General features: G+C 65.4%; 5 protein-coding genes across 5 annotated transcripts; 2 read left to right on the plus strand and 3 right to left on the minus strand.

Annotated features, from left to right (window-relative positions):
• Window positions 1-115: 115 nt before the first annotated feature.
• EMIHUDRAFT_355456 (hypothetical protein) lies at window positions 116-579 on the minus strand. The gene has a single exon (XM_005771959.1). It carries the CDS (start codon window positions 488-490, stop codon window positions 305-307), a length of 186 nt encoding a protein of 61 aa, XP_005772016.1. The 5' UTR covers window positions 491-579; the 3' UTR covers window positions 116-304.
• Window positions 580-2,337: 1,758 nt separating this feature from the next.
• On the plus strand, window positions 2,338-3,138 carry EMIHUDRAFT_209209 (hypothetical protein; the record flags this gene model as incomplete). Its single annotated transcript, XM_005771960.1, has 3 exons — window positions 2,338-2,703; window positions 2,788-3,015; window positions 3,109-3,138. The coding sequence occupies 3 exons, from the start codon at window positions 2,338-2,340 to the stop codon at window positions 3,136-3,138; spliced, it is 624 nt and encodes a 207-aa protein (XP_005772017.1).
• A 1,197-nt stretch (window positions 3,139-4,335) lies between these two features.
• Window positions 4,336-8,614, minus strand: EMIHUDRAFT_436097 (hypothetical protein). The gene is made up of 17 exons (XM_005771961.1): window positions 8,310-8,614; window positions 7,965-8,233; window positions 7,774-7,821; window positions 7,511-7,576; window positions 7,316-7,397; window positions 7,040-7,138; window positions 6,931-6,965; window positions 6,783-6,854; window positions 6,515-6,578; window positions 6,339-6,475; window positions 6,196-6,259; window positions 5,966-6,042; window positions 5,736-5,801; window positions 5,584-5,667; window positions 5,460-5,508; window positions 4,845-4,954; window positions 4,336-4,670 (listed from the first exon to the last, which is right to left on the minus strand). Exons 1-17 carry the CDS (start codon window positions 8,605-8,607, stop codon window positions 4,602-4,604), a joined length of 1,689 nt encoding a protein of 562 aa, XP_005772018.1. The 5' UTR covers window positions 8,608-8,614; the 3' UTR covers window positions 4,336-4,601.
• A 1,574-nt stretch (window positions 8,615-10,188) lies between these two features.
• EMIHUDRAFT_355460 (hypothetical protein) lies at window positions 10,189-11,128 on the minus strand (the record flags this gene model as incomplete). Its single annotated transcript, XM_005771962.1, has 1 exon — window positions 10,189-11,128. A coding segment is annotated over exon 1 (716 nt), but the record flags the coding sequence as incomplete, so codon positions are not given.
• An 8,901-nt stretch (window positions 11,129-20,029) lies between these two features.
• Window positions 20,030-20,413, plus strand: EMIHUDRAFT_209217 (hypothetical protein; the record flags this gene model as incomplete). Its single annotated transcript, XM_005771963.1, has 2 exons — window positions 20,030-20,202; window positions 20,383-20,413. The coding sequence occupies 2 exons, from the start codon at window positions 20,030-20,032 to the stop codon at window positions 20,411-20,413; spliced, it is 204 nt and encodes a 67-aa protein (XP_005772020.1).
• Window positions 20,414-20,466: the final 53 nt, after the last annotated feature.

The raw sequence follows: 20,466 nt of genomic DNA on the forward strand, positions 1-20,466 counted from the left end.
GGTGCAGATGGTGGCAGACCTGGAGACGGCGGACGCGGAGCTCGACGCGCCGCCTGTGCGGAGGTGCGCCGTCACGCTCGACTGCTGCTTGCCCAGCCGCGCCAACCGCGGCGCGGCCCCTCCTCGCCTCGGCATCGGCGACGGGTGGGCCGCCTCGGCCGCCTCCTCGTGGGTGAGCCTCGCTCCGCCGCCGCCGCCGTCGACACTGACGGAGGGGCTGCGCGACGGAGGGGCTGCGCCTGCACCTCTCGAGCAGCAGCGCCACCGGTCACGCTTGTGTGTTCAAGCTTCGGTCGGGCCGCTTTCAGGCGCAGCGCAGGGTGGGCGGGCGGCTGCTGCACCTCGCCCTCTTCGAGAGGAGCTCCGCAAACACGACCTCGTCCTCGGTGCGGAGCTTGAGGCCCGGGCCGGCGACGCGAGGAGGCGCCGGAAGCGTGGGCTGCGAACCGTCGTCGCCGCTTCCGTGGACGACGTCGGTGCGCGAAGCCATGCCCGGAGGAGGTCTAGCCGCGGGAGTCTACCCCGGTAGTCCGCGCCCGTCTTTTTACCGCCCCTTCCAATAACGTTTCCTTGAGGCGCATCTCGCGGCCGCGGAGATACGTGTCTCCCACCAAGCAGTGTGAAATTCCTGTGTTTGTGCCAGTGCACGCCAGTCCCGTGCCCAGCGTCGTGCGAGGGCGAGTTTTGTTGTAAAATTCTTTTCGAGAGCGCCTTCGTTGTTAATAATAATACAGACGGATGGTCACTTGGACTTGCAATAGCCACATGACACGCACACACCCGCAGGGTTCGTGAGTGAATTTTCACACTTTCACTTTCACATGTGAATTCATGTGAATTTCACATGAAACATTTCGGCCGCCCCCGTTTCACTGAAAATTTCACAAGTTCGACTACTTTCGAAGGCTCTGGCATCTCCGAGGCGGCAGCGGCGGAGGCGGCAGCAGTCGAGGCGGCAGCGGCGGAGGCGGCAGCGGAGAGAGCGGCGGTGCGCCTACCACTGCCGGCACCGGTAGGGATCTCTGTGCCACCAATGCCGCGCGTTCCTGCTTCCCTGCAGCGAGGCCGTGTGGTCAAGGCCGTGGTCGTCCCCAAGGCTCAAAGAACAGGGGCCCGCCCTCACTGCATCAAAACGCGGTGTTTGAAAGCGAGGAAGTGTAGAAAGGAGAAAGAGCCCACAATAACTAGTGAGAGGAGGTGCAGCTTGGTTCGTGTCCTCGGGCGCTCGAGGACGTGTGTGTTGCCTCAATGTTCTTTTAATGCGCGCCCCCGCCGAAATACACTGCAAATACACCATACACGCGAGATGCGTCGGCAGCGACGCGCACGACCTCTTAAGAAGCACCGTGTCGTTAGGGTTAGGAGCTGCACGGGCTCGCTCTGCTCCCGTCCGCTAGCCATCGGGCTTCACACGTTCCAACCCGTGGTACCTCTCTAGGGAACGCGCCCGTTCGCTGCCCGGCTGGATACTACAGGGCGGATACTTGCGCGAAAGTAATTACTAATGACTAATTACTCTCCAAACTGGGAACCCTCGCATCTCCAGCCCGGAGGGCAGGAGCCCCACGGCATTCAAAGTGCAAGGCCCGGTGCACGTGGGTGAGCAGCAGCCTGCGGCCCCCGCTCCCTCCCGACAAACGCACAAACCAAACTCCCGCACACACACACACCGCCGACGGCGCCGACTTTACCTGGGGCGGGGGCCGCCACGGCTGTCTAGGCCACGGAGAGGACCTGTCGAACCAGCTGCTGCCCAAGAAGATCGAGATGTGGGCGACGGGGCAGTGAGAAAGTTGGACAAGGAGGGGATGCTCAGGCTTCTCGCGGAGCTCTCAACGGGGGGAGGATTCGGTTCGGCGCCACGGCTGGGCCGAGCCCGAGCACGCAGCCACCCGAGGCACTGAGTTAGACTTGCTGCTGGTTTTACCCAGATATCTCCTGTACCGTGTTTGTTATGACCCCCCCCAATGAACACACCAGTTAGGGTGGGCGAGACGATCGAGGGGTCCCGTACCATGCGGAACCGACCCTATCCAGTGCTCAAGTGCTCAAGATATCTTCTCGGGGTTGAGGGGTGTCAGTTTTATTTGATTATTTATTCGGCGGCCGCGCAGATCGCCTTGAGCCAGACGTTCATGTCGAGGGAGATCTCGCCGCGGTACCCGGGACGCTCCTGCAGGGCAAAATGCGCGTGCTTGCGGCCGAAACTAGAGGAAAACGGGCAAATGCGGAAGCGAAATCGCAATCGCGTCACGGAAGAAAATTTGGTGTCGGAAGAAGACGTGGCGCCCGTTTTCTTCTCGCCACCGGCCTCCTTCTGTGAGCCACAGGCGAGCTATGCCTCTCAATTCGGGTGCCTTGCTCGGCTGGTGCCAGCGCGAGACTGCCACGTATGATGGGGTGAGCGTTGAGAACTGGAGCCGTTCGTGGAACGACGGGCTCGCCTTCTGTGCGCTGCTGCACCGTCACTTCCCCGATGACATCCGCTTTGGATCTCTCAACAGTTCGACGCCACAGAGCCGCGCTCGCAACTTTGAGCTCGCCTTTGGGGTCGCTGAGAGGAGGCTCGACGTCGAACGGCTTTTTGATGTGGAGGACATGATGGCCACATACCCACGGCCCGACGGCCGTTCAGTCACGACCTACGTCGTCCTGCTGTACAATGCAATCGAGGAGCGAGGCATGGTCGCGGCTACCCCTGCGGTGCCTCTTGATGCGGATGGGGAGAAGAGAAAGGTCAGCCACCGAGGGCGGGGTTCTTCAGAGATCTCGCATCCGCCTGCGCAGGTGCAGCTTACTCCGCTGCCGCTGCCCGACCGCTCGGAGGACGACAGCGCGTTGTCGCCTGCAGAGCTTGCCATGATTCGGAAGTGCAATCAGAAGATGGAGGCGCTGAATGCCAAGCTTCAACACTCTCCTCGCAGCCATGTGCCAACAGCCGAGGAGCAGGCGATGCTCTTGTCCATGGCGGCGCTCAATGCAGCGCTGGAGTCGGACGCACGCAACCCGGCAAGGGTTGTCAGCCGACTAGTTAGTGTGTGTTCGCATCGCCCCTAGATTCTCAAAAGAGATCGCTTATTAGTTTGAGTCCGTGGCCCGCGTGGGGAGCCGCGGTACGGCTTTATGACGACGCGCTAGCCGCTACGCGGCGCGTCTCGCGGCCCCGCCGCCGCCTCGACTGTGGTCTGTGTGCACGTGTGCGCCCGCAAGAGCCCCGCATCCGGCGAAGACCGTATACACGAAGCCGGGGTCGCGTCTCGTTGCACTCTCAACTCAGCCTCCAAGAACCCTCGTAACCCAGGAGCGAAAGATCAAAGAATTTCAGCGCGCGACTGGAAATCTCGATCCATGGAGCCGCTCGCACAGAGATAAACATGTGTACTGAGGCCTACTACTCTCTACTCTGTACACTGTACTAGAGCCGTACGTAAGGGCCGGAGGCGGCGGCACCGACGTACCTACGGCTACGCCCGCCGCTCGCTCTCGCCTGGGTGTGCTCGCAGGGGACACGGGTACAGGGGACATGTGCTCGCAGGGGACATGGGTAGGGGGCCGCCTTCCACCACTTCATGACCCGGACTCCGCCTCTGCCGGCCGAGCCTTCAGTACATCGACTCGATCTCGGCGGAGTACTTTTTGGCGACGACGTCGCGCTTGAGCTTCTGCGTGGCGGAGGGTGAGCTCCCCTCCGGGCACGTCACGGGGTTGACCCGTCTCCTCCAGATCGAGACGGACTCCATGGACGGCCGAGCAATATTTGTTAGGGGGCTCCTTTGCACCGTCATCAGCCAGGTTGGTAATGGAGTATGGCATGAAGTGAACAACGACAACAGCGTGGCGATCGCGGAGGCGGGCGGCATCGCGCCGCTGGTGGCGCTGGCTCGTGGCGGCACCGACGGGCAGAAGGTGCATGCCGCGGAGGCGCTGCGGGTCCTCGCTTACAACGACGACAACAAGGCGATCGCGAGGGCGGGCGGCATCGCGCCGCTGGTGGCGCTGGCTCGCGGCGGCACGGACGGGCAGAAGGAGGCGGCCGCGCGGGCACTGAGGACCCTAGCTGAGCTCTCGCAATCGAACCTCAAGGCAATGAAGCGCTTGGGGTACGGCAAGAGGTCCGGCCTCTTTGGATGGGAGATCCCGTAAAACGAGAAGGCCGCAGGGGGGAGGTGAGTTTTCGGTCCCTAGGAAAGCCGTAGACGCTAGAGAAGGCTTCGTACCCCTCCGGTCTATCAAGGTATTATATGAAGATCCGCAGGACTGGAGCGAAAAAAAGCAAGCGAGTGCATTGTGCCGACTGCCGTGGGGGCGCGCGCTCCTGCCCGTTTCCGGGCGTGTGGCTCTGGCTGTGGGGGAAACATCTCTTTTCGCCGCACGGGACCCACCCACCGTGGCACCGACGGAAAGGCCGGGATGCCTCCACCAAACAAGGCACAACCTCGGCGACTCTAGAGACTCTAGAGACGGAACACGGTGTGTGTGGAGGATTGGCAGGACGCGCGCGCGGCTCGGCCGCACACAGTTGGGTCCTGCAGAGCGGCGCTGCCGCCTTCACCACCCAGGGCGAGCGGCCCCGCAAGCTGCCGGGGCGTGAGGCGCGCGGGTCAGCGAGAGCGGCGCGCCGCCGCCTCGAGCTCGTCGATCCCCTTGGCGAGCCGGCGCAGCAGCAGCTCCTACGGCGGCGTGTCGCGGGCGTGGCATGGACGCGTCCGGGACAGGGCGAGCCGGCGCAAGCTCTGCCCCGCGCCTCCGACGTCTCCTTCACCAGCGCGCATCTCGGCTGCATCTCGGCTGCACCTCCGCTAGATCTCGGCTAGATCTCGGCTAGATCTCGGCTACATCTCGGCCTCCGACGTCTCCTTGACCAGCGTGCCCGGCGCCATCTCCGCGCGCGCGACGCGCAGCCGCGCCGACGGCTCCGACTCGGCAAGGAGACGGAGTGCGCCGTCCGGATTGCCTACTCAACCGGTTACTCGTAGTGAGTGATCACGACTTCATGGCTACTCATTGATGACTCCTTGATGGCCCACGCCCGGGGGTGGCCTGGGAAGGGCTGGGGGCACGAGGGTTGGGTGCACGTCACTATGGCTGCTAGGTGGTGTGCCGTTGCGCTTCCTCGGTGAAGTGAGCCTCGCTAGCTGGGGGCGGGAGCATGAGGCGGACGCTCGGTGGAGGTGCAGCTGTGTGCGTGGTGATGGTGGTGGTGGTGGTGGTGGTGGTGGTGTGTGGTGGTGGTGTGTGTGTGTGTGTGTGTGTGTGTGTGTGTGTGTGTGTGTGTGTGTGTGTGTGTGTGTGTGTGTGTGTGTGTGTGTGTGTGTGTGTGTGTGTGTGTGTGTGTGTGTGTGTGTGTGTGTGTGTGTGTGTGTGTGTGTGTGTGTGTGTGTGTGTGTGTGTGTGTGTGTGAGTGTGTGTGTGTGTGTGAGTGTGTGTGTGTGTGTGTGTGCATCTAGCGGCCCGGTTGCCCCTCGCGCGCTCGCCCCCCTCGGCCCACTTATCCTCCGCCCCGCGCGCCTACGACTCACACACACCAATGCCGCTGTCTTCTAGCCCCCCCCCCCCGCCCCCTCGGCCCACGTGCTCTCGCGCCTCCTCCTTCTCGTACGAGTCGTACCCGTAGCCCGTCGTGACGAAACGCAACAGCACGCCATCGGGCAGGTCCGCCACAGTCACCTATTAGTTACGACTCACTCTTGACGATGCAGAGGCAGCACGCCGTCGGGCGATCCCGCCACAGCCACCGGCGTGGGGAGGCCCTGTCCAGGGCGCAGCAGCTGCCGCGCAAACTCGCGCAGCCAGGAGGCGGCCTAAGGGAAGGGAAGGTAAGGTAAACTTCTCCACACACGCGAGGTGGTGGGGCAAGGGCCAAGCGACCCTCGCGCCTCCACGTCTAGACGACAGGCGCCCCACGGCATCCAAAGTGCACGGCCCGGTGCGCGTGGGCGAGGTGTGTGTCTAGAGGAGGCGGGGCCTCGTGCGGCGTCACTGCCTCGAGCGGCCGGCGGTAGATCTCTGGCCCGACGAGCTTCAGCCACTCGTCGTTGAGGCCTATCGCTGCGGGTCGGGCTGCGGTGCGACACACCGCACTGTGCTAGACCGGCTCGAGGAGCGCGTCGTGGAGGCCTATCGCTGATCACATGTCACAGTACATCACTGATGACACTCAGACCAACTTGCGCCACTCGTCGCGCAGGCCGGCGCCCGCGGCGGCGGCGGGCGGGGGGGAGGAGGAGGAGCGCGGCGCGGCGGAGAAGGTCGCGTTGACCTACACGGCACAGCAGCATGCACGGGAGTCACACAAGGCTGGCACCGCACTCTCCCTTCACACCATCCGCTGCGTCGGCCGACTCGGGCCGTCGCAGCGCCTCGACCAGCACGGCCGCCGCGTCAGCAGTGCTCATCTCGCCCGACAGCGCGTCCCCGGGCGCGAGCTCGACGGAGGGGGAGGAGGCGGAGGCGGAGGCGGAAGCGGAGGCGGAGGCGGAGGCGGAGGCGGAGGCGGAGGAGGAGGAGGAGGAGGAGGAGGAGGCGCGTGGCGATGGCTTGAGCTTACCGAACCGGGCGATGGAGTGGCCGGGGAGGGCCTGCCGCGTGTAGCAACGGGCGGTGCTCGTGACACAATAACTGACGATACTCATCATGACTGGGTGGGGAGAGATGGGGAGAGATGGGGAGATATGAGACTCGCCACGCCCGGGCGGCGAGGGGGCCTTCCGGGCGGCGAGGCAGCGAGCGCACGAAAAGAGTGCCAGCGGAGTGAGGCTACGAATGAGCGGGCGGGCGGGCACCTTCCGGGCGGCGAGCAGCGCCTCCTGCTCCAGCGCGCGCTGCTTGTCGAGCTTCCCACCGAACATGTTCTCCTACCATCAGCGGACGCCCCCGGGGTTGGCGCCGAGCTAGAGAGGTGCTCCGGCGCTGCCACCCAAACGTGGTCTCCATCGAGAAGGGCAGCGCGTTTGTCCGGTCGACACCTGTCCTCAACGCGGACGCATCAATGGAGCCGCTGGAGTGGGAGCTGGGACGGAGCGTCCGGTGGTCGACGCGCCGTGCGTCGAGACGAGCAGCAGCCGGCGCGTGCGCGCGGGGAGTGCCTTGAGCAGCCGGCCGACCGCCTTGGGCTCGGCGCCGCCGCTGCCGCACGCCCCTGGCGAGGGCGCGCAGTCAGTGTGAGGGTGGGGAAGGGGAGGGCGCACGCCCCTGGCGCGGGCACAGCCAGCGATTATGAGGGTGGGGAGGGGGAGGAGACTCAGATGTTGAGTTGTGCAGGACTCCGCAGTGATGCGGGCGCTCCTCCCCTACCTCGCTATGGAGCCGAACCCACCTTCCGAGAGGACGAGGACGGCGTCTGCGTCGGAGAGCGAGCGAGCCAGCGCGCTCGGCGTGAAGGGCGAGAACGGGCGGACCTGGCGGGACGAGATGCGGCCGAGATGCGGCCGAGATGCGGCCGAGACATCTCCGAGGTACAACCGAGACCATCTCCGAGAGACAGCCGAGAGACAGCCGCGATATGGCGGACCTCGACGCCGAGTGCGGCCGCCGCGCCGCCCTCCGGCTCCGTGCACAGAGCCGCCACCTCCCACCCCTCGCCTATTTCACACTCCCTCGCCATCGGCGAAGAGAACGCACACACAGCCGCCACCTCCCGCCCCTCGCCTATTTCACACTCCCTCGCCATCGGCGAAGAGAACGCACACACAGCCACCTCCCGCCCCTCGCCTATTTCACACTCCCTCGCCATCGGCGAAGAAAGAACGCACACAGAGCCGCCACCTCCCGCCCCTCGCCGGAGGCGGCGAGCGCGTCGCAGAGGGCCGCACCGAGCTCGGACTCGGCGCCTAGTGAATGGTCAGTGAGGCTGCAACCGTCGGTAGCAAAGAATGGTCGCCCCGAGGTCGGTCTCTTGGCGCCTAGTGAATCGGTGCCAGCAGCAGCAGTCACAAAAGCAGGCAACGGTCGGCTCCAAGCTCGGCCTCGGCGCCGACGACGGCGATGCGCGAGCCCGGCGTCAGCAGCGCGCGCCGAGGGTCCGCAAAGTCCAGCTCCGAGTCGCGGGATGCGGCGGCGGCGGCGGCGGCGGCGGCGGCGGCGGCGGCGGGCTCGGCGGCGGCGGCGCTCGCTCGCAGCTTATCGACGGCGGCGTCGATCTTGGCCATGGCCTCGGCCTTGACTGAAGTGAGCTCCGCCTCGAGGCGCGATTCGAGCTCGTCCTGTAGCTTTGAGGCCGCGTCGGCGAGGTCGCCTACCCGCAAGGCTTCGGGAGGGCTCGCGAAAGGCCCAGGCGGCGTTTCGAGGCGGCGACGGCGAGGGTCGGTCGCCCTGAACGGCGTTGAAGGCCTGCTTGCGCTCGTCGACCATCGAGTCGAGCACGCGCTCGTCACTCGCACGGAGCTCCTCCTTCTCCATCGAGCCGAGCGCCTGCCGCAGCTGCGAAGCGAGCTCATCACCGAGCGAGAGCCCGTCGTCGTCGCCGCCGCCCGGGTCGGCCTCCGCCTGCGCGAGCGCGGCGCCGGCCCGAGGCGCCCAGGCCGGTCCGAGGCTGCGCTGCTGCGGAGCCAGCTGGAAGCAGAGCGAGGCCGGGAGGAGAGCGAGCAGCCGAAGAATCGGTGCGGCCATTTTCGATGCGTGAGCAAACAAAGAATTCGGTATGGCCACGCACAGGCCCGCATAGTATGTGGGAGACTCGTGCCGCCGCCCCTGCCACCCCTGTGTCAGTGTGCCTGTGGTAGGAGAGACTGCCAGCGAAAAGCTGGAGGCAGGTCGCTAGACTGAGATGAGACCGCCAGTGGATGTGGGAGTCCACCGCGCACCGCGCTGCGAGCCTGTCGTGTCCCTTGTCAGGAGCAGGAGAGCCCCACCTGTCACCCTGATCGTTCTTCCAAAATCCTGCTCGTGCAGGTGTGGACCCTGTCCTCGTCCCATCCCTCGTTTGCCGTAGCTGTTTTCTTTCTTTCTTTTTAGGGCGCGGACTGGCGCGGACCGCCACAACGCAGGAGAGGCGAGGCAGGTACCGCGCGCTCCACCGGGGTGTAAGGTAAACGAGCCTAACCGGCTCATGAGTGCCACCTCAGTTCCCTAATCCAGCCGACGAGCACTGCACCATCGGCAGAGGGAAGAGCCTCCGGCGCCGACCGAGACCGCCGCGTGCACGAAGGCGGGCGGGAGGGGGCGAGGCGCGCTGTCTGACGGCGGGTCGCCTCCGCCGTCGTCGTCCAGCTCGAAGGCGGCGGCCTAGAGTGTTCCGCGCTGTCTTCACTAGATGACTACTGATGCAGAGCGCCGTCGAGCCCAAAGGCGGCCGCCAGGAGGCGAGGCACGTTCGCACGGGTGGCCGGCTCGCCCGGCCCGAGCGTCCGCCACAGCGCCTCTGCTCGCTCCGCGTCGCTCCCACCAATGCACTCGTCGACCGCCCGTAGAAACGCGGTGGCAGGGACTGAGCCCGCGGCCTCGCTGCTCGCAGCGGCGACCACCGTGGCCCACCACCGATCCGCCACCCGCTCGAGCCGGCTGCGAGTGCTATCGCACTCCTCGACCCACATCGCCGCGAGGTGGGCGTCGAAGCACTTCCTGTCGACGGACTGCTCTCCAAAGGCGAGCCGCGTCACGGTTCGTGCGAGGGACCGGAGGCGCTGACGGTCGCGCTCGTCCATGCCGTTGACGAGTGAGGCGCGGCTCATTCGTGGTCGTCGAGTGGAATCTGGCCCCGGGTGAAGTTGGCTGGCGCTGCGAGCGTGAGGCTCCTGTGCTCTCGTTCGTGCGATGAGCACAGCAGACAGGCTCGACACAGCTCGACACAGTGCCCCCCGGGGGGGGGGGGGGGACTCGCTTGAAAAAGATCCTGTTGGCAAAGTTCGCGGCAGGGTTCGGACTTTTTGCGGGGTATGGTATGGCTCCCACATCTTCCGATCGGCGGTGTGTGTGTGTGTGTGTGTGTGTGTGTGTGTGTGTGTGTGTGTGTGTGTGTGTGTGTGTGTGTGTGTGTGTGTGTGTGTGTGTGTGTGTGTGTGTGTGTGTGTGTGTGTGTGTGTGTGTGTGTGTGTGTGTGTGTGTGTGTGTGTGTGTGTGTGTGTGTGTGTGTGTGTGTGTGTGTGTGTGTGTGTGTGTGTGTGTGTGTGTGTGTGTGTGTGTGTGTGTGTGTCTCGGCGGTCTGGCCACTTACAGCTGTAACCCTGTGTTATCTGTTTTTAGTGTGAGGAGAAAATTTCTTCCCTTGCCAGTTACCTTACACCACCCTTGCCAGTTACCTTACACCTTCCCTTCGACTTTGTCACACACTCTCATTCATCGCCCGGTTCCACACCCTCGTCGTCGGTGCCGCCCGCACCCACGCTACCGGCGCCGCCATTCGTACAACCAATCGTCTCCAGGGTGGCTGAATGCCTCACGGACGAACCCTCGTCGATCTCCTGCAAGGCTTGGTTGAGCCGCCGCAGCAGCTGTTCAGTCACGTCAAACGCGTGTATTTGACCAGCCAGGTCGCCAGCTGCGGCGGGGCAATCTAGCCGCGCTTGGTAGGTGACAACGCGCTGAGAGAAGTCGAGTCGCAAGGCGCACAGGACGGCTTTGGTCTGCGAGGCCACAACGTGATTGATTGAATCTTTCGCGATGCTTTCCCAGTAGTCGAAACCGAGGCCCGTGACTTCACCATTAGTCGAGTAGCCCAAACCCCACGACGATTCGCCGGTGAAGGTTGACTTGGCTGCCATCAAAGAGAGATTGGCAGTTCCCAGGAGAACACCCACTGGAATTGACAGTGGGGCGGTCAGCGTCAGAAAGGCTCCCGCGGCATATGGAAGCGCAGAGATCGAGCCGACTAGGGAGGGAGGCGGCGGCGCGATGATCTCCCGACTCGCGATTGCCGACCTCAGGTCGCTCGGCGGAATGCTTCGGCGCAAAGCCACCGCCGAATGCTGAGGTCGGTTGGCGGAATGCTCCGCCCAAGCGACCAGCTTTGCGATGAGGGCACCCTCATTCATCAAGCCCTCGATCGCTGCCATCAGCTCGGCGACGCACCAGCGTTGAAACGCTCCGATCAAATCTTCCGCCTGGCTGCGGTAGACCAGCAACCGCCTCCCACATCCTTGCGACCAAGCAAACAAGCTTTGCGTCGAGGTCGATCGCCGCCAAGCGGCATGCACGTCCGCATTCATGAGCGTCTTCATCGTGTCCTCGTGATCGGTCAGATTCCCCCACTTCCTCGTGTCGCCAAAGAGCGACGCGGCCTCCGACGCGGTCGACGTGGCAAACCGGGACGCGTCGACAGCGTCGCTCAAACAACCAATCACGATGCCGCAGAGCTCGCTGCCGTCGCCGTCGAGCGGGGGCACATCAACCTCGTACCCGAGCCACGGCGGTGCCGCCGCCTGGCCAGCCGCGGCTCCAGCCGCGGCCGCCTCTTCCGGCGTCCGGCCGGCAAAGGCGGCAGCGCCCGCCGCGTGAGCCGCAATGACTGCAGCCTCCCTGGGGAGTCCGGCGTCGAGTGCCGCGCAACTCGCCTTCTGAAACGCCTTCAGCGGCTGGGTTGCCAGGCCTTCCAAAGGCAGCTGGCCGGCGGCCGCTTGAAACCCGTGCAGTGGCGCCGCTTGAACCACATGCACAGGGGGCGCTGCCCGCTGGCTCCCGTCGCGCGACAGCTGGCCAATACACTTGGTGCAGACGTCATAATCCTCAGCGCGGCACGACGCCATGACTGCACCATCCGGCTGCTTCGCCTTGCAAACGTCGCAGACTGCGACGTTGCCTCGCATGCGATACGGAACTAGCGCGCAGCCCTTTGGGCTTTTCGCGCACCCCTCCAGCCAGCCCGCTGCAACGAGGTGCGTGCGAGCCTCCATCTCTTTGGCGGCGCGCTCCATCTCTTTGGCGGCGCTCTCCCAGAGCGCGAACAGCATCTCTGCGTGTCTCCTCGCCGCGTCGAGCTCGCTCACAGCACGCTGCGTGCGCTCCAGCTCGGCTTTGCATTCGTCCAATGGCAGCTGTGCTGCCGTCACCGCGCGCTTCCGCTCTTCGAGATGGAGAGAAACGGCGTTGATGGCTCCGCGTAGCAGCGCCTCGATCTGCATGCGAGGCCAGGTCTCGCGCAGAAACGTGCCGAAGAAGTCAACGAACGCGACGTTGTCGGAGCAACCCGCTGCGTACGCGCGGCAGATGTCTCCGAGCGCGTGCTGCCGGTGCCTGGACTCGATCTCCTCGACGGCCAGCCCGGCGCCTATCAGACGCGTGGGTTCCTAAGAGGTAAACGGAGCATCTCCGTCGTGTGTGCGTCTCCACACACCTCCAAACAGCCCAGACTCGTAGAGGCCGACGAGAACTTCGCGGCTGCCGCCGTGCGTCGACTCGAGCGCCGGCAGCAAATGCGCCTGCGACGCACCCTCCCCCGTCTCGTGCCCGAGACTCGAGACGACAAGCCGCGCCCTTTCAATGAGGGAGCCGCTGCCAGAGATCCTCATTTCCTGCATTCCGTGCTCGACCACTTCGCGGTGCGGCCCGTCGATGCCAAGGTCGTTCTTGATCAGGGCGCAGAGGGCGGGAAGTGAGAGCGCCGTGTTCGCGCTCGAGCCTAGCGAGGCGAGCTTCCGAAGCTCCTCGAAGGAGGTGACATCCATGAGGGACTGCGCGACGCCGCATGCCAGGATCGTCCGGCCCGACACGTAGAAGACGGCGTCGACGCCGAGCCGCTGCAACGTCGTCCGGACCATGTCGTACTGCAAGCGCTCCTCGGCGTCTCGCCTCGTCTGCGCGTCTTCGACGGCATTGATCGTCAGGGCGAGCTTGGCGTCGGGCCGCGTGCCGCCAAAGTAGGGCAGCAAGAGCTGCTCGTCGTCGAGGCAGACGATGTTGTCCACCTTGACGTTGACGAGGACCATCCCCGCGATGGACATGCAGTGCTGCAGGATCCGCTTGACCGCCGCGCCGACGAGGCCAGTCTCCTGCGCCGCTCCGAGCGCCTCCCCGCCGCCCGGGCAATCGACGACCTCGAAGCTAGCTGGCTCCCGTCCACGCTCGGCAGGAACGACCAGCTTAATGTGCCAGAGGCGGATCGACTCGAGCGAGCGAGAAGGCTCATCCGAGGCACGCATGCAGCCGCGCAGCATGTCGCGAACGAGCGCGTTCGCCTGGCGGATGCGCTCAAACGCGTCCGCCTGCGAGAGTCCGTCCGACGGGCGGATCGCCAGCTCACGGCTGAGCAGACACTCCTCCAACCCATCGCCCCCGAACGTGACCGAGTAGCCGCCTCCGTCGCCCATGCCGATGATAACAGGCAGCAACGTATTCGGCAGAGCACCCGTGGGTAGCACGAGCTGCCGAAAGAGCGCGTTTACGAGGGTGCTCTTGCCGCTGCTGGTCGGCCCGACGACTGCAACGCGAGGCTGAGACCTCTGGCGAGACTCGAAATCGGCCTCAACGTCCTGCGGCAGGGGCAGCAACGTCGAGGGTCAGAGCTGGCACGCCCACACACTATTAGGACGCCGGGGCGCTCTCCTGCAGGAGCGAAGCGAAGCCCGGGATCGAAGTCGTCGTCCTTTGCTTGGCGTCGGCAGCTGCAAAGAGCCGCCGGAGGCAGGCCCGAGCGGAAGGCAGGTCCACGATGGGCTTGTCCACCGCCTCCTCTGCGGCCGTCTCCTCAAGCAGCTGCTTGAGCTGAACCCGATCCGGCCCAAGGCGGCGCGGGTACTGTGGGGACCCCGGGGGGTGATAGGGCGCGGGCGTCGGCCCATCCCCCGCGACCCACCCCTCAGGCACGCACGTCTTGCTCGGCCGTCCGACCACCCGCAACTGCGTGAGCAGGGGGAGGAGCACCTGCAGACAGGGGAGTGGCGTGAGGAGCCTGTGGGGCAGAGCCGACCGTCACGAAGCGAACGCCTCCGACTCGTGTTCGCCGAAGCAGGAGAGGCGGCTGATGTCGTAGCCACGCTCGACGTCCAGCTCGAAGAGTGTGCTCGGACCGCTCCAGCCAGCAAAGTCCAGCACTCCCTGCCGGTGTTTTGAGCAGGAGCTGAACTGGTACCTGCGAAGGGCAGGCTTGCGATGAGGGGTGGTGCGGCTTCGATGCACAGGTATGCTAACGGCGCGCCAGCAGACGGTGGAGCCGTCCGCAAAGTGGCGCTCCGGGTCGTGGACTTGAGGCGATGGCCCGCCGTGCAGGTTCTTGAAGCCTGGGTAGCCGGGAAAGACGTGCCTGACGGCGCGCCAGGCCCGCCCGCAGAAGATGAAGTCCGAAGGCAGCTCCGACAGCGCCACCTCGAGAAGCTTGGCAAAGGGGATGCACGCTCGAAGGCGCGGGCTGAGCTCGCCGCCGAGAGCCGCGCGCTTCGCTGAGCTGAACTCGGCGTTGAGCACACGAAACAGCCTGCCCTCGCCGTCGTTGGTGTACAGCGCGACGGCGAGCGCACGCTCCTCCGCTTCCGCATCCGTCAAGCCGTACTGAGGGGCAACGAGTCCGAGGGCCGGGAGCAGCGGCACCGCGGTGCCGTCAGGGCGCTTCGCGACATAGCCAGCGTTTCCCCAGGGCTTGCCGGCGCGCCACGCCCTTCGCCACTCCTCCACATTGGACCGGATGGCGTCATACGAAAGGGAAATTCCAGCAGCTTGCATGCATGACAGCGCGTCGGCGAGCGCGGTCGGACACGGCTCGTCGTCGAGCACACGACGCAGCGCAGCGATCCACGCGACGTCGCGGCGATCGTACTGTGGATCCATGCCGAAACGAGGTGCTCAGGGAGGTGCTCAGGGAGGGCGGCTTCAGAGCGTGTCAAGGCGATCGCATTTTTCTTTTGCCGGTCAAAGCGAAAATAAGAGACACGCGAGGGTGAACGGTTGTGTGGAGTGGGAGTGTGTGTGTCTTACCTTACATCACAGAACTAATACGACGATGTCGATGCGTGCGTGCCACAAAGTCAAAGAGAGACCGTACAATCAAACGAGGTGCGGTAACCCAAGCCTCACTCACAGCACACTGGCACGACAAGGGCGCGGACTGGCGCGGACTGGCACACACACCGGCTCACCACCGGAGCCGCCTAAGCGACTCCGTTAAGAAACGGTGCATCTGCTGGCGGCGGAGCCGCACGAGACCAGCCTGCGGGTCGCCGTGCTGGAGAGTGACGAGGAGAATGCATCAGTGGACGCCGAGGAGGTGGCGTTCGATACTGTAGTCTGCGCCGCCACACAGGGATTTTAAGGAGAGGAGTGTGGTGCTAGCCGTCGCCCACGGATCTGCCTTTTCCTATCTCTCTTCCGTCTTCGCAGTCCCTCACCGATTCTCGCTGCAACCTTCATGCCACTCGTCGTTCTGCCACAGGTTTTCTTTTATTTGTTTTACGGTCCGGAAATTCTCTTATTCGCGAGGGAACGTTGGGAAGAGGCACGAGGAGGGCGGCGACCTCGACCGACTATGGAGGACCCGTCGCCAGACGACGCACGCAGGGCAGAAGACGGTGAGGCGGAGCAGACGCGCAGGGCGAGACGAGGGAGGGAGCAGGACTTTGCGGAGATCAGCAGGAGGATGTACGAAGAGATTAGGAGCAGCAGGGACCCGAGGGACCATGTGGAAGACGGCTAGTGCTAGTCCCCCACCGGGAGGACGACCCCGGCTAGTCGCCGACCGCCGACCACCCCCGCTCTCCGCCTCTGGGGTGCGTGCGCCGCTGCAGCCCTCGCTGCCAGCCACCGCCCCCTCGCTGCCCTCAGCAGCAGCGCTCGTACGAGCGCCGCTGCGAGAGCAGCCAGGCTCCTTCTTGGAGCCTGAAGCTGCTGCGAGCCCACCTGAGGCAGGCCCGGCATCATCGTCGGCGCTCGCGTAGCCGCCATCGACGGCCATGCCGTCGAGAGCGGGCGCGCTGGCCGCGCCACTAGCCGCCTGGTCGCCAGCCGCCACCCCAGCAGGGGTGTCGTCCAGCGACAGGCCGCCAAAGGATGCCGCAACAGCAGCTGCGTCCTCCCAGCCCCGTCGGCCGAGAAGAGTCCGGCGGAGCTTCTCCGCCTGAAGCTCGTGGAGTCCGAGCGAGGCAATGCCCTTCACAGCGACCACCGTGAGGAGGTCGCCAGCATCGCCCACGCCCTTGTCCAGCAGCCTTTCCTTGTATCTGTGGTAAGGGAAGGGAACGAAAACGAAAAGAACTCTCTCGCACAGCACACAGGTTCGACACAGGTACCAAAAGAGGCAAAGCCTGCGACGAACCTTTAGAAGGCGCCGTCGTCCTCATGGAGGTGGGCACGATCGGGGGGACAGTCGAATCCGCGAGCACCGTAGTAAACAAAGAACTTCCACGGACTAACAAAGAATTAAAAAAAACAAAGAATTTTACAACAAACTCCCTCGCACAACACTGGGCACGGGACTGGCGCGCACTGGCACTAACAAAGAAGCTCTCTCACCGCACACTGGCACGACAAGGGCGCGGACTGGCGCGGACTGGCACACACACCGGCTCACCACCGGAGCCGCCTAAGCGACTCCGTTAAGAAACGGTGCATCTGCTGGCGGCGGAGCCGCACGAGACCAGCCTGCGGGTCGCCGTGCTGGAGAGTGACGAGGAGAATGCATCAGTGGACGCCGAGGAGGTGGCGTTCGATACGGTGGTGCTCGGGCGCATGAGGCCGGGCTACCGCACGCTGCATCTGCGCTCGCGGCGGGGCACGCGCATCGAGATGTGCCACCTCTTTGTGCACATCTCGCACAGGAACGAGCCCCACAAGTGGCCGTCGGCCAGCGAGCTGAGGGAGGAGGTGGAAACCAGGCGCGTAGCGAAGCTGCGGGCCTGCGCAAGGAGATCTCGCAGCTGCGGAGGGGGAGCTTCGAGGGGGTCTAGGGCTCTAGGTCTAGCTCTAGGTGAGGAGGGACGCCTCTCCATCGAGCCGGGTCGGGTGTTTGGTGTGATGCGTTTTGGCTTTTGCAAAGGCTAGTTCCATTTCACAGTGGCACAGCCCGCGTTACACAATCTTGATTTTGGTCATTTGCGCCATTTGGTACCTCTCCGCTCTCGGTGCCTTCCAGAGGCAGCAGGGCACTCGGCAGGTGGCGCGGAGTGCCCCCGTCCACTCGGCGGGGTCGCAGCTGCCTCTGCGCGTCCTGGGGAGGTACCGAATTGTCGCCGCCGAAGACGACTCGACGCCGCTGAGATCGGAGAGCAAGCTCTGACAGGTCGCACGTCGCTCCTTTGACGCCGACGAGACTCACCCGTACAGATCACATCAGGACACGGTCTCGACGCCCTCGGTACGACGCCTGCGACCCGTCTCGGGTCAGGTGGCACGACGCTCATCGCGCCTGCCAGCGCTGCCGTGCAGGTTGCCACGACGAGGTCGAGCACGCTTCTATACGCTCGCCCAGCCTTCCTTTCCATCCCATTAGGCAGCCTGGGAACGGTGGCGGTCAGAGGCAAAGCCTACGAGGGGTGGTGGAACCACATGCGTCACGGCTACTGACGGCTCGACCCCACGATAGCCTCCGGAGGCTGACTTTGAGGCACAATCATCGGACGATGTCGACGAGTTGGGTCGCTCTCGCGGTAGCCAGATGACCTCTCATACTAGTAGTATCGGCCATGGCCGCAGGGAGCGCGGGGGAGGGCGCTGGAAGCAACACGGAGCTCCGTTGGACGTTTTCAAGATTACGTGTCAGAGTAAACGAGTGGTCCTCCGCGTCGCGAACTCGCGATGCGCTCCCCGCTCCCGTCCCTAAAAGAAAAAAAAATGTGCGCGAAAAATTCTTCTTTCTGGCGGCACGATGAGCGACACGCGCATCGACAACCCAACCCTCGCCGACCTGACCGAAGCGGCGATTCAAGCGGCTGCGCGAGGCGAGGAGGTGGCGCTGCTGGCGTGGCTTGACAGCGGCGGGCGGATCAACGCGACTTGCGGGGTAGGCGATGTGAGCGGCGTCACCGCGCTGATGGGCGCCGCCGGCAACGGCCACGAGCGGGTGGTCGAGCTGCTGCTGCAGCGCGGCGCGGAGATCAACAAGCAGGACAGCGACGGCTGGACCGCGCTGATGTACGCCGCTGACAACGGCCACGAGCGGGTGGTCGAGTTGCTGCGGCGGCGCGGTGCGGAGATCAACAAGCAGAGCGGCGAAGGCTGGACCGCGCTGATGCTTGCCGCCCAGAAGGGCCAAGAGGGGGTGGTTGAGCTGCTGCTGCAGCGCGGTGCGGAGGTCGACAAGCAGGACGGCAACGGCGGCACTGCGCTGATGGGCGCCGCCCAGCATGGCCAAGAGCGGGTGGTTGAGTTGCTGCTGCAGCGCGGCGCGGAGATCAACAAGCAGAAAAGCGACGGCGGCACCGCGCTGATGGTCGCCGCCACCACCGGCAATGAGCCGGTGGTCGACCTGCTGCTGCAGCGCGGCGCAGAGATCAACCAGCAGGACAGCAGAGGCGGCACCGCGCTGATGGTCGCCGCCGGCAACGGCCGCGAGCGGGTGGTCGAGCTGCTGCTGCAGCGCGGCGCAGAGATCGACTTGCAGAACAGCAGAGGCGTCACCGCGCTGATGCTTGCCGCCTTCCGAGGCCACGAGCGGGTGGTCGAGCTGCTGCTGCAGCGCGGCGCGGAGATCAACTTGCAGAGCGGCGAAGGCTGGACCGCGCTGATGTTCGCCGCCCACGGCCACCCCGCCGTCGTCCTCCGCCTGCTTCGCGCGGGCGCAGATACAGCGGTGCGCTCTGAGGGCGGCAAGTCCGCGCTGCAAATGGCCAAGGAGAAGGGCCACGCCGCCTGCGTCGGCGCCTTCCGGCAGCACATCGAGGAGGTGACTGCGGCCCAGCGCGAGGCGACGGCGGGCGGCGCGGGCGGCGCTTCCTCGGGCGAGGCGGCGGCGGGATCGACGGCCGCGGCCTCTTCCGGCTCACCGGGCAGCCTTTCCGAAGAGGCGGGGATAGCGGCTATGGAAGGCGATGAGGCGGCGCTGCTGGCGTGGCTTGACAGCGGCGGGCGGGTCAACGCGACTTGCGGGGTAGGCGATATGAGCGGCATCACCGCGCTGATGCTGTCCGCCCAAGGGGGCCACGAGCGAGTTGTCGAGTTGTTGCTGCAGCGCGGCGCGGAGATCAACAAGCAGAACAGCGACGGCTGGACCGCGCTGATGCACGCCGCCAGCCAAGGCCACGAGCGGGTGGTCGAGTTGCTGCGGCGGCGCGGTGCGGAGATCAACAAGCAGAGCAGCGACGGCGGCACCGCGCTGATGGGCGCCGCCTTCAAAGGCCAAGAGCGGGTGGTCGATCTGCTGCTGCGGCGCGGCGCGGAGATCAACCTGCAGAAGAGCAACGGCGGCACCGCGCTGACGATCGCCGCCAGACAAGGCCACGAGCGGGTGGTCGAGCTGCTGCTTCGGCACGGCGCAGAGGTCGACTTGCAGGACAGCAATGGCGGCACCGCGCTGATGCACGCCGCCAGCCAAGGCCGCGAGCGGGTGATTGACCTGCTGATGCAGCACGGCGCGGAGATCAACACGCAGGCCAGCGAGGGCACCACCGCGCTGATGTTCGCCGCCGCCCACGGCCACCCCGCCGTCGTCCTCCACCTGCTGCGGGCGGGCGTAGACGCGGCGTTGTGCACTGCGAGCGGCAGGACGGCGCTGCAGATGGCCAAGGAGAAGGGCCACGCCGGGTGCGTGCGCGCCCTTGAGGAGCATGCGGCGGCGGCGGCGGCGGCGGCGGAGGCGGCGGCGGAGGCGTCGGCGGAGGCGGCGGCGAGGGAGGCGGAGAGAGCGGCGGCGGAGGCTGAGGCGGCGCGGCATGCCGAGGCGCTGCTGGCGGAGGAGGAGGCGGAGAAGGAGGCGGAGCGCGCCAAGGAGAGCAAGAAGGGCAAGAAGAAGAAGAAGAAGGGGAAGGGCGGCGGAGGCGGCGCTGGGCCGTCGCGGGAGCCCGAGGATGAGGCAGCGCTGGCGGCGGCGGAGGAGGCGGAGTTGGCGGCGGCGCTCGAGGAGAGCGCGAGGCTGGAGGAGAAGAGGCGGGCGGCGGTGGAGCAGCCACCAGAGCCGGAGGCGCCGCCGGGGGAGGAGGAGCCGCCGACCGACTTCATCTGCCCGATCACGACCGAGGTCATGAGCGACCCGGTGATGGCGGCGGATGGGCATGCTTACGAGCGGACGGCGATCGAGCGCTGGCTCGCGACCAAGTCAACGAGCCCAATGACGGGCGCGGAGCTCGAGAACACTAGCCTCTTCCCGCACCACATGCTGCGCAGGCAGATCCGAGAGTGGCGAGAGGACGGTAGGTCGTGATGGTAGGTTTGTGTCGAACTTGTGTGCTGTGCGAGAGAGTTGTGTGTTTTTTCGCCGACGTAAACTTCTTTTCGTTGTACGCCTCGCCCACCGCCACACGAGGAGAGACGAGAGACGCTGAGCTCGACCGAGCTGGGACCCAGCTGGCTCGGGTCGGCCCTGCGCGGTCACAGTCGACTCGCCGGCCGGACCCGCCTCGCGTAGGACTAGGACGGCAGGCGGACATCGCTTCCAGGGAGGGGGGCGCTCTTCTACTC

Source organism: Emiliania huxleyi (assembly GCF_000372725.1).
Source record: "Emiliania huxleyi CCMP1516 unplaced genomic scaffold EMIHUscaffold_37, whole genome shotgun sequence".
NCBI classification, from domain to species: Eukaryota; Haptophyta; order Isochrysidales; family Noelaerhabdaceae; genus Emiliania; species Emiliania huxleyi.